Raw genomic sequence first — 12,982 nt, forward strand, 5'->3', positions numbered from 1 at the left:
TAAACATTTTTGCAGTTAATATGAGAACACACACTTAACACATTTATAGAACTGCTTGTGAACAATGCATATTTTTCAATATGGTTCACTTAGAAATTAATCACAACATTAATGATATGAATGATTATGTAGTGACATTAAAAATTATCATCCAAGAAAAAAATTAAAACAAATGAACCAAGAATGTTTAATAAAAAATAATAGACAGCTAAATTGTCTAAACATCTATATTAAACTACAATTATTTAACACTTAATTGTACAATAGATGGCATGGAATAAAAAACAATTTTAATTTATATTCTATATTAATTTCATATAAACTACTTTAATAATGATACAGTGCTACTGGGTAGGAGGGTATGACTTTAATAACTGATTCAGCTGTCTATGTGTCAGGTTCTTTTCGCCTGGAACGAGTATACCCTTTTTACCTTGATCTCGTTGAACTTTCAATCGTTCATTATAGTCTTTGAAACAAGTTTGAAATGCCGACACTTCTTTTAAGCACTGCTCCTGATCGAACTCTGCTTTCTTAAAACAGGCGAACATTACAGCCATTTCTTGCATACAGGCAGCTTCTTTTAATTTATCTCCTTTACCAGACACTGCTTTCTTAAGTCTTAAAGGTAACAGCATTTGAAAAGGTATAGGATCCCTTTGTGGTCTTCTAGCACTCTTACTTGAAGGTGCAGTATAGAATATTGTGTTCAATCTCATTTTTTATTAAGTAAATTATGATTAAGTAACGAAATTAGAAGAAATCGAAATATATAATTGAACAAATAGGTTATATTTTCGTAGTATTTTCTAAGTGACATTGACAATTCTTGACTTGACAAATTGACAATTAATGTATGCCTAGAAACTGAATATTATAGGTATTTCAATGTTTTGATTAGTAGAAATATATATTTAATTAGTAAAAGAATAAAACGAAAATAGCAAATTTTTTTCCAATTAATTACTACGACCATCATTATAATAATCTAATGATTATTGGTAATCCAATATGATAACAGGTAACTTATAATATTTAAAAGGTATTGAACATTTGCAACCGGGATTTCGTCGTAGGTTAATTACTAATACTAAATAATCTTAAGCAGTTTTAAATTCAATTTTAGAGATTTTCATATCAAAAAAGTATTATAATGTAGAAAGTGTTTATTTAATGTATCGTAAAAATAATAGTTAGTAGGTATATGTAATCATTTAGCACATTTTTTATAATACGAGTACAATATCATAAATAATATACGCATTACTTATCGTAAGTAAACCATAAATTCATTGTATTAGAAACAATAAATCCTAATCTTAATACTTTGAGCTCGTAATATAATGTGATATTTTTAATAATAATGAAACAAACTAAATGTGAAATAAATACAAATGTATAATGTAATTTTACGTTTTACAAAAATATCTTCCTCTCTCAGGAGACTGCTAGTTTTTATAAAACCTTTTTGGTAATTGACATGGAGCTATAGCTTTATAGATCTAGGTATCATCCATTCATCACTTAATCCGCTAAATAGCACACGAAATAGATAAGGAAAACAATACTTAGTTGTAACAATTATTACGAAACGGACGAGCCGGTTAGCGTGGTTGGTAGATATTTACCTTTCACGCCGAAGGTTGTGGATTCGATTCCCACCCAGGACAGTGTGACACATTTGTGTGCATGAACATGTCTGCTGTTGTCCTGAATCTGGGTGTAATTATCTAAATAAGTATGTATTTACAAAAGAAAAGTAATATATGTAGTATATCAGTTGTCTGGTTTCCATAGTACAAGCTCTACTTAATTTGGGATCAGATGGCCGTGTGTGAATGTCCCAGGATATTATGATTTATTATTTTTATTATGTTTTATTATTTTCACCTTACCTTTGAGCCGTATAATATAATTATACTAGTGTACACCCATTGGTCGAAATTCTAATAAAAATTAGACTTGACTTCAAGTATTTTAAGTAATTCCAATTTGGTAAGGTTGGAAGTTATCTACTACAAAGATTGATGTATTTTTTCTATGTAATAATATTCGAGTTATTTGAAAAAGATTTACGAATACGTCTTTATTAAGTTATAATAGATAGTGAGATATCTTCACGTCGATATTAATTATAAACAGATACAGTTTAAATGTTATTTAATGTCCCATGTCCCATATATTTACTTTCTGACATTAAACAATAGTGTTCTACGGTAAATTTCGAGCTCGTTCCTACAGAATATATTGTTTTATTACGTTAGAAAATATTGTTGAAAATATTCTCATCATCGCAAAAAGAAGTGCACACTTCAAAACATTTTTTGAGTTTGTTATACTTAAATACTTTTAAGTAATAATGGTACTATTCGTGTCCGAAACGTTATCATTCCTAATCTGTGTATTAATGACCGTGACTCCAAAATAATGAGTTTAATCTCTTAATTTAAACCGGTATGATTAAGTTAGTCAATATTATTTATTACAATGATTAAATTAGCAATGATAAGAATGTATATGAACACATTTTGTGTTGAATGTTTTAATTTCGATAATTTTAAAGTAATAGGTAATACTTGGCAGTTTTGAATTACTTGCGTCACGGTAGCATGCGAAAGCGGTCCCGTGGCGATCCTCGTTAAGACGGAAAGGGTACCGCTGGTTTTTAGTGGGTATTCCGATGTTCGGGGCGCACTCGGCGCCTTGGACACCAGCGAGCCTCACATACCCCCCACCACTGTTCCCGTGGGGGAAACGCGTAATGCGTTTTTCCAGCGTTAAAAAAAAGTTTTGAATTACTTGTAATTAAAATAAAAATTTATATTACTATTATTAAATAAACTTTTCAGTCATCATACCTACATAGTTCAATTATTTTATACATATATTAAAAAACAATTTTTGGTATGTCAGTGACATAATAAAATTAAGGACGTAATAAATAGTACCTAATTTAAAAAAAAATAAGCTTTTTATTTTTTAGCGATAGACAGGAGTGACCATGAAGTATACGTACAGTAATAATCATTTTTGGTTTTAAAACTTTTAAAGTATTGAGTTTTAAAGTATAAATTATTATAATTATTTAAAGTATAATTAATAAATAATGTTTTCGGTCTTGTAACATCCTTGGTCATACAATTACTTATCACAGTAAGCCAATAAAAAATTTGGTAAAACAGGTGTGACAATATTGTCTCGAGTCGATGTTTTAATTACCTTTTTCTCACTTGAAGATGACAAGTATATATTGAACCTAAGCGATTTTTACCGTTTTGGTTTTGAATAACAATTCTGAATGGAATTTTTATTTGGAGAAAAACCTCGATTGAAACGATTATCTTTATTGCTGTAATTGCTTCGAAACTTAAGAAGAACGTGTAAAATAATTAGAGAGTCATATTTATTTAGTTTCTTTTAATGGTTATCGTAAAAAAATAGAATCAACGTCGTCTTCGTTTCTCTCATCGTACATCTCATTAAAAATATGAATATAGTGCAATGGTTACGATTTATATGTAGTCTGATTTATTGATTTATTGAGACCTGAAGTTCTGGAAGACTTTGATTAATCTAATGTTAATGTTACTTATGACTCTCGTATGGTACCAGCAACTTCAGTCTTTGGTCAAACATTTGATACACATTTCGTGACAACGTCATGAGTATTGTCCGGGTCACGTGACTTTCTATTAAGAATCATAATTCAACAATTGCTTCAAATAAGGCTGTTAAGGAATTGTTTGAAAAAACCTGAGTCTCCCGACACCCTCATCGCTGCCCAGATGATCATACTCGAACCCTTCACAAATAATCTGACATTTGCAACTGAGTAAATATAAAGATACCTACTAGTTACAAGTAAAATATGGCACTTCAAATTATTTCCTTTTGAGTATAAAAAATAAACTTTTCTTTGAAGAATCCCCTTGTATATTTATTAAATAAAATTAAATAAACATCAATCAATCAGCTCGAGCGTCATGTCAGATCAGTCACACAATAAAAAATATACAAATTCGAAGATACAACAAGATACGAAGGCGAATACGCCTGTTCTTAATTTAATGAGTGACTTCTTTAAATACGCAAAATAATTACAAAATCGAAATTGAAGCAAATATGTATATAAATTTGCAATGTTTACATTGTTATAAACAATAAATTGATTTATAGACTTAAGTTAACAGATTATGCCATGTTTATGTATATGCGCTTCGATATCTACTGTAAAACTACAAGATATTAATTGGTTGCATATTGGTTGGTTAATATTATAAACTATTAGTTTATAATATTAATGATTGTATTATTATTGTTCTATTCTTATTATATTAATTATTTTATTCTTTTGCATTATCTAGGACAATTTAAATACAATTGAGATTTTTTTTTAATAATAGTATTAAAAAACTATTACAAACTATATAGAAAGACAAAACGTAGCACGTACGTACGTTTTGTCTTTGTGCAAGGCCGTTTGCATTAGTACTGTCCACTCATCACAAATTCTACGTCTAAAAGCAATTTGTAGGGTTTGTGGCCCGTGTAACGACCAGCACCAAAATAACATTTTAGTTCCCAAGGTGACGCATCGGCGACGTAAGTGATGGTTAATATTTCTTACTAGGTCAATGTCTATGGGCGGTGGTTACCACTATCCATCAGGTGGCCTATTAGCCATTCTGCCTAGCTATTTTAAATAATAAAAAATACCTTATTTAAAATCTTTAATAATGTATTTAAATGTATTATATACAATACATATTAAATTAATATTTTATGAAAGTTTTGACATATTTATCATACAAAATTTGATCCTGTTACCGACGTTTGTATGAGGGAATTATTCATGAAGGGTGAAAGAGCTTGCATATACGCCCTTCTTTTAGTGGGCTTATACGCAACCTTAACTAGTTCCACTCCATTCCGAAATATACTCTTAAGTATTATGATTAATTTTATAAATATGTAATTGTTCGCGGCAATTTCAATGTAGTCTGTATAAAGAAATCTTCAAGCGATAGGTGGTCTGTTCCTAATCATTTAATTGAATATACACTTGAGCACTATAACATCTCTTGATTTGTAATATGTTCAGAATGGCTGCCATTTTTAACATCGAATTGACAATAACTTTTTAAACCAATTTAAAAAGTGAGTAGTGCTAAAATAAGCCCTTAAAATATAAATAAAAAATAACAGACGTCCATAAACCAACGAGTCGTATATGAATACGCATAGTGTACGGCATACGAATATTTTTGTAAATAAGAATTATAGGCCGCCCTATGTCTCCAGACACATCGCTCGCAGAACTGACGCCCGCTAGGGCGGAAAGGTTTTTTAAGTGGTGATCACGGCCCAGAAGCCGCAGCGCTGGTAGGCCCGTTACAAGGTAGACTGACGATATTGCGACTATGTTCGCGGGACTTTTTTTTCGAAATGTCTTCTTGCTGTTGGCCCAAGTTTAGCCTCGACAGCATCACCGGGCGGAGGTGAGTCTTTAAGTCGGATGCTGGAAGCCCACTTAAGGGCTCAGAATACGCTTGTCCTAAGAGTGAGAGGCCGAACCTCGGCTTAGGACACCATCGATATCGGGAAGGAGGCTCGCGGGTAGCGCAAGACCGGCCATCGTATAAATCCTTGGAGATACCTTTGATGATGATGGTGACGATTATGTCTCCGTACCTCAATCGATGCGATACACACCTATATTAATTGGCTATTTTATATGAAATTGGTCCTCAAGGGAGATATGTGGTATATCTCTCTCTCCCTTGACTTCCTTATTTATCACTAATAATAAAACCTTAATAGGTACAATATATTTTAAAAAGGAAATTATTATAAAGTAATCGGATAAAATACTTAATGCCATTTATTCTTTTAGTATTTATATCTTAAAGATTGGATGAATAAGATAATTTTTAATATAAAAACCAATACGAAACTGAAGTTCGAGAGTGTCTTTCGGTGCTACAAGTAAGTAAACATCTCAGTAAATGTTTATTCAATAAATAAACTAAAAGTTTTTTGATTTAATACAATTTTTTTCATGTTTTCAGACAAATAAAAATGAAATTCTTAATTGTCTTCGCTTTATGCGCTGCCACGGCTTCGGCCCTGTTCGAAATACCTAACCTAGTAGCTCAAGAGGCAGCTGAAATTCAGCAGATCTTAGACATTATCAATGACCCCAACACCGACCCCGCCACCGCCGCTGCCCTCGAACAACTTCTCGCTGACGTGCTCGGCACTCAACCCATCGACGTCGGACCTGCCATCGTTGAAGATAACTACGAACCCATCACAGTTGGCCCCGCTATCGTCGATCAAGTCGTATCCTCCCCCGAGAGCTCTCCTCTCGTCCAAATCATCATTAACATCAAGCCCGGTTCTGGTAATCCCGTAGTCGTCGAAGGTCTCCCTGAGGTCGAGCCCACCCCCGTAATTGTTGAAGAGAAGCCTGAGATCGAGCCCACCCCCGTGATTGTTGAAGAGAAGCCTGAGATCGAGCCCACCCCCGTTATCATTGCAGAGAAGCCTGAGGCTCCCGAGCCCGTTATCGTTGCCCCCGTGATCATCCCCGAACACGTCATCACTCTTCCTGCCATCCTTAACTAAGTAAACATGTACTACTCATCTATTTTATAAAACAAAATAAAGTACGATGATTTTTTATGTTTTTTGTTTACATTTATTTATCAAACAAAATGTACCTTTCAAATCTTAAAAAAAAATATTGTTACTTAGTTAATCGCAATATAATTTCTTTCAAATGGAAACAATGATCGATGAAAGGTAAAATAAACTTAATATTGCGTACAATATTATTACTGATACGATATACATAAGAAAATAAATGTAATAACAAGAAAATAATCTGAAAATATAGAGAACTGATTCTAACTTTCAAATCTAATTACGAAGCTTTTAAACATGCTACGTCATTAAAAAAATACTAGTTAACAAATTTATTTAGATAGTTAATACCAAAATTAAACCTACAATTCCAAATTGTAAGATATCTTTATCTCATGAAGTATCGTATTGACAGTAAAACCTTACTGTATAGAATAAGCTCCAAAAAACCTTCTCCTCAAAAAAGGGAGAGGAGCTTAGCCCAGCAGTGGGACAATCACAGTCTGTGACTTACTGAGTAAGCAAATTGTTTTTGTAGTGTTTTTAATATAAAAGGAAGCTTCGCAAATGATGTTCGTAAGTGTGACCACTGACAATTGGCACATTACATATACACATAGACATTGGCACTGTAAGAAACATTAACCATCCCTTACATCGTCAATGCTCTACCAACCTTGGGAACTAAGATTAGCCACTAATAAAAAGAGCTATAAATGAGGAAGGTTAACATTTATAATTTGTGAATATTTTGCACAAAAAGGCTGAATTATGGTTTATGACGATGTTTTGTCCAAAAAACGGTTTTCGTACGCTTACACCGCTAACACAGGCTGAACCTTAGGAAATACATAAAAAAAATAGTTCTTAAAAAGGCCTACGTGAAAGTCTATGTGTCTATCTTCTAAGGTACACACACAATTACTATTTTTATCTATTATAGATTAGTAAAAAATATAGACTTTCTCTAATTCATTATTAATCATTATTCGGATAAATATATTAGTTGAATTGGGTATTTAATATAGATTAAGATTTTCCTTTTCCTGTAGATATTATTCGAATGAATACTTACTTACTGAATAATGAATACTATGATATCACCGATTCCAAATTACGTACAACCAAAAAAAAAATATTTTTTTTGTTTAACAATAAAATGTTGACACTTGACAATGTTGGCAAATTTTTATCTATGTTTCACAACAAAACAACGATTCAAACCAATTGATTGATATTATTCATATTTCTCATGTATGACACATATGTATAAAATAATATATTTACGTTATAAAATAAATAAAATTACAAGATATTTGAAACATGAAAAAAAGACTGACGAAATAAAAAAAAGGTTACAGAAAGCAAGAAAGAAAGATATGCCTTGGGATGTATAAAAAAGTGATGGATTTATGTTTGTTATTTTCCAAGTAAGTAAAAGACGTAACATTTTTGCCGCCCATATCCATAAGCCTAGGTTTATGATATGAATATGGCGAACTAATAGATTCCCACATACACCTTCGTTTTATATAGCTTTCAATCCGAAGACGAATTATTACTTTTAAATTTAAAAAAAAACTTTGCGTAAACAGATGAACGTTATTTGAGAATATTGGAAATTGGCAAATTTCTTATTCTTTATTAATTTTGTTTATATTTACTTATTTTATTTGGGTATATACCTAGATCATAATTTTATATCACCTAAAAAATATGTGTTACAATTTTCGATAAACACATACTTGTAACTCGTAACATATATTTGTACATTGATTTCGGGAAACCTTATTGATTTGAATACATTGTTATGATTCCGCGAGTGCGTCAGATAGATGACTCAACATACGCTGTAAAAAATTGTTCTTTTTTAGGATTCCTGTAAAATTTAACCTAAATAAAGGTAAATATTAGCTTTAATATTGAATCCCTCGTTAGGATTGGGGTTAGCTTCAAACCTACACTTATTCCATCCATGAAAGGTGAAAGAATTTTAACAAATATTATAAATGCGATATTGAATTTCTTCGTTTGTTACGCTTTCATGGCTTCACTACTGAAGCGAGTATCCTAAAATTTTCCATAAATGATGCAGGAATAGAGAAAAGGTAATAGGATACCTACAACCTGTCCCCCACCCCAAACGCGGATGAAGCTACAGGCGTAAACTAATTAGTTTATACAGTAAATAGTTAAATAATCCATCTGATTAATTAACCAGATGAAATATAAATTATATTTTATCGTTCCATTTGTATATATAACAACATATAGTTTTAAATGTATAGTATCATAGTTCGTTTAATAGCTGACTGAAGACTTCTACTAAAATATAATATTTAGCTGTCATTAATATTCATTAGTTAAGTAGCCCTTATTATTAAAAGTTAAAAAACTTCAGAATGTTAAAAACAGAAAAATTTAAACAAGTAAAACTGTTACCTACTTCCTTACAATTTAAGCAGTAATAATTCACATAAATTGCCGAAACGTTCACTTACTTGTTAGTTTTAAATACACTTGATGATGATGATGTCATCATCATAGATATACTACTTAATACAAATATTGAGACAAGGAAAATATTAATAGTTTCAAAATAAGAGGATAAGAGTGCCCTTATCTTAAAGATTATAATATATCGATAGATAAATTTTAATATAAAAACTGTAACACAATTTAATTATGATAAGTGTTTTTAAAACTAACAAGTAAGTGAACGTTTCGGCTAACAATAATATAATACATATCTAAATAATCTATAACATTATGTTATGTACAAATATTTAAAAGTTTATGTAAAAGGTTATTAAAATTTGATTTTGTCTTATTTCAGATCAATATGAAATTATTCGTTGTATTTGCTCTGTGCGTCGCCGCGGCTACCGCTAATATCATCAGTCCCATTGTGGTTGGTGATGAGGCAGCTGAAATCCAACAGATCATCGATGCTATCAACCACCCCAGCACCGACCCTGCCACCGCCGCTGCTTTAGAACAACTTTTGAACGAAGTCCTCGGTCTAACTAAGCCCGAACCCATCGACGTCGGACCTGCCATTGTTGAAGGTGACTACGAATCCATCTCAGTTGGCCCCGCTATCGTCGACGAGATCGTACCAGCTCCCGTGCTTCCTGAAATAAATAACTCCCCTCTTGTCCAAATCATCATCAATGTCAAGCCTGGTTCTGGCAATCCCGTAGTTGTCGAAGGTCTCCCCGAGGTCGAGCCCACCCCCGTGATCGTTGAAGAGAAGCCCGAGATCGAGCCCACCCCCGTGATCGTTGAAGAGAAGCCTGAGGCTCCCGAGCCCGTTATCGTTGCCCCCGTAATCATCCCCGAACCCGTCATTACTCTTCCTGACATCCTTAACTAAGTAAACGTGTACTAGGTAACATCTCGTTATCTCCCGTGATATCATCAATGAAGTATTTATAATTAAGAATACTTTAAATATGTACACTTACAATTAAATAAATTATACAGTACATTAACATTTTTTATTAAGCCTCAAAGAATTATATTATTCATCGATGTTAATAATTAATTTAGATATTATTCTTTCGTAAAACTAATGTTATTGAATATAAAATAACAGTAACAGCCTGTTAATGTCCCACTGCTGGGCTAAGGCCTCCTCTCCCTTTTGAGGAGAAGGTTTGGAGCTTATTCCACCACGCTGCTCCAATGCGGGTTGGTAGAATACACATGTGGCAGAATTTCTATGAAATTAGACACATGCAGGTTTCCTCACGATGTTTTCCTTCACCGTTAAGCACGAGATGAATTATAAACACAAATTAAGCACATGAAAATTCAGTGGTGCTTGCCCGGGTTTGAACCCACGATCATCGGTTAAGATTCACGCGTTCTTACCACTAGGCCATCTCGGCTTCTTATAAAATATAAATATAAAATAAACTTGTCATAAATTTAAGACGATATTTGCCTAAATAAAAGATTTACCTTAATTGAATCACCAAGATGACTGATATCTATAATGCCTTATTATTCATATGTTTAAATATATATTATAGCTCTGTTTTTTTGTTGTTGTTATATTTGTATGTATGTATATTTTTGTTATATTTTTTTGTTTTTATTAATTACCGCCTTCACGGATTTCTGCTTAGCCTAAAGTTTGACTGGTAGAGAATGCCTTCAGGCATTAAGTCCACTTTTTGTCCTACTACACAATGTGGTGGTCAAAAAAGTTTTTAAATAAATAAATAAGATGCACTTATTAGACATTCTTATTATATCTTTCTGACAACCTATCGTTTTGAACACGTTTTAATCATCGTGTCTGTGTGACATCATTCTCAACGTTCGCTAGCTCTTATCTCATTTTTTTTTTCACTATTAAAATAAGGATATGCCAGATTTTAGAGCCTGCCTGCCGTTAGCCCTCCTTGAGAATGCAGCAGATGACAACCAGGTGGATTGAATCAAAAATCAAAATGCTTTATTCGACATTGAAGCATTACACTTGTTTATTGATAGTCAAACTAGAAACTACTACCGGTTTGGTAGGTAACACCCAAACCTGTGAAGAACCGGCGAAAGAAACTCAGCGGGCTTAATTGGGTTATACCTATGTTTTATATGTATATATACATTATTAACCATGCTTTATATAAGTCTATATAGTCTTAGTTCTAGTATATGTATATATACATTATACACCATGCTTTATATAAGCTTATTATGACAATGTCAGTCAGTCAAAGATTTTTCTAGCTTGCGTTAATTTTAGATAAACAGTGGCAAACATATTTCAAATTTATCAAAACTTTTCAGAAAAGTAAAGAGTCCGCCTCAAGGTTGCGTAAGGTCTATGTCAGTTAACTCATCGTAAAAGCCTGTGAATGTCTCACTGCTGGGCTGAAGGCCTACTCTGCCTTTTTGAGGAGAAAATTTGGAGCTTATTCCACCACGCTGCTCCAATGCGGGTTGGTGGAATACACATGTGGCAGAATTTAAGTGAAATTCGACACATGCATTCCTCACGATGTTTCCTTCACCGTAAAGTACGAGATGAATTACAATCACAAATTAAGCACATGAAAATTCAGTGGTGCTTGCCCGGGTTTGAACCCACGATCATCAGTTAAGATTCACACGTTATTACCACTGGGTCATCTCGGCTCGGTTAACTCGGCGACAACTAATACGTTAATATGAGAAAATAAACATTAAAGACTAATAATAACAAATTGACTAAGTGACTAATAATTCCACCAACCCGCATTGGAGCAGCGTGGTGGAATAAGCTCCAAATCTTCTCCTCAAAAAAGGGAGAGGAGGTCTTTAGCCCAGCAGTGAGACATTCACAGGCTGTTACTGACTAATAATTAATGGATTAAATAGATGGTTTTCATTTCTAGAGGGCCCAGTGGCTAGAAAAGATGACTCTTAATCATCAATCATAAGATCGCATGCAGGAAAAAAGTATCAATAAATTTTCTTGTGCTTAATATGGGCTTATAATTCATCTTGTGTGGAAAGAAAACATCGTTGGAAAACCTTCATGTATCGGATAAAATTCTGTCACATATGTATATCAATCAATACGCATTGGAGGGAAATGGAATTAGGTTCAAACCTTTTTCGCAAGAGGAGGAGGCCTTAAGCCCAACAAATGATATTGATCAATAACATAAAGGACGGTAGACTGGTTTGAAAAATGTCTTCAAGTGAAACGCATAGTGAAATGCGAAAGATGAGCAATAACATAATAGTATATTTATGTGGCTAGATGTAAGGCCGCGGTCCTGGGTTCAATTTCCAGGTCGGACCAGTAAAAAGTTGGGTTTTTCTGTCTAAAATTCTCAATAGCAGCAGTGAGCCTGGAAGTTGGTAGTGTGTACACTCCCGCGGCTCGGAAAGCACGTAAAGCCTTTGGTCGTGCGCCTGTACTCATTTCAGTCATGTCGGATTGCCGTCCCATCGGGTTATGAGAGTTAGGGAATAGAGAGTGCACCTGTGTTTGCGCACACACTTGTACACTATAATAAATCCTATGCAGTTGGCTAATCTCCCTAGAATTGGCTGAATAAGTTGAACGGGCAAATAGCACCACTCATAGACTGGCGATGTGAGAAATATTTACCATTCCTTACAAGCCAATGCGCCACCAACCTTTCGAACTAACGATGAGATGTTATGTTCCTTGTGCCTGTAGTTACACTGGCTTACTCACCCTTCAAACTGGAAAGCGACAAATTTAAATATCTGATAAGTGGGGGGTACCTACCCAGATGACGCACAAAGCCCTACCACCAAGAAAAACTTAGTATATTATATATATAACTTTATATAATTATAAAATAATGTA

General features: G+C 33.3%; 4 protein-coding genes across 4 annotated transcripts in view; 2 read left to right on the forward strand and 2 right to left on the reverse strand.

Moving 5' to 3' along the window:
- The window catches only part of LOC126774818 (zinc finger protein 608-like), a 361,874-nt gene that overhangs the window by 172,863 nt on the left and 176,029 nt on the right, over positions 1-12,982 (reverse strand). The window lies entirely within an intron of this gene.
- Positions 214-827, reverse strand: LOC126774905 (uncharacterized). The gene has a single exon (XM_050496562.1). The coding sequence runs from the start codon at positions 717-719 to the stop codon at positions 345-347; it is 375 nt and encodes a 124-aa protein (XP_050352519.1). The 5' UTR covers positions 720-827; the 3' UTR covers positions 214-344.
- Positions 5,446-6,627, forward strand: LOC126774736 (uncharacterized). The gene is made up of 2 exons (XM_050496273.1): positions 5,446-5,498; positions 6,069-6,627. The coding sequence occupies exons 1-2, from the start codon at positions 5,446-5,448 to the stop codon at positions 6,625-6,627; spliced, it is 612 nt and encodes a 203-aa protein (XP_050352230.1).
- LOC126774888 (uncharacterized) lies at positions 9,343-10,046 on the forward strand. The gene is made up of 2 exons (XM_050496539.1): positions 9,343-9,356; positions 9,482-10,046. The coding sequence occupies exon 2, from the start codon at positions 9,488-9,490 to the stop codon at positions 10,019-10,021; it is 534 nt and encodes a 177-aa protein (XP_050352496.1). The 5' UTR covers positions 9,343-9,356; positions 9,482-9,487; the 3' UTR covers positions 10,022-10,046.

This window comes from Nymphalis io, chromosome 17, assembly GCF_905147045.1.
Source record: "Nymphalis io chromosome 17, ilAglIoxx1.1, whole genome shotgun sequence".
NCBI lineage: Eukaryota > Metazoa > Arthropoda > Insecta > Lepidoptera > Nymphalidae > Nymphalis > Nymphalis io.

What these genes read in the sequence shown, in the direction of transcription:
- LOC126774905 (XM_050496562.1), bottom strand. Translation starts at nt 719, where the DNA reads ATGAGATTGAACACAATATTCTATACTGCACCTTCAAGTAAGAGTGCT.
- LOC126774736 (XM_050496273.1), top strand. Translation starts at nt 5,446, where the DNA reads ATGTCTTCTTGCTGTTGGCCCAAGTTTAGCCTCGACAGCATCACCGGG. An exon ending in GACAGCATCACCGGGCGGAG is followed by an intron (nt 5,499 to 6,068) that starts GTGAGTCTTTAA and finishes TCATGTTTTCAG; the next exon opens with ACAAATAAAAATGAAATTCT.
- LOC126774888 (XM_050496539.1), top strand. Translation starts at nt 9,488, where the DNA reads ATGAAATTATTCGTTGTATTTGCTCTGTGCGTCGCCGCGGCTACCGCT.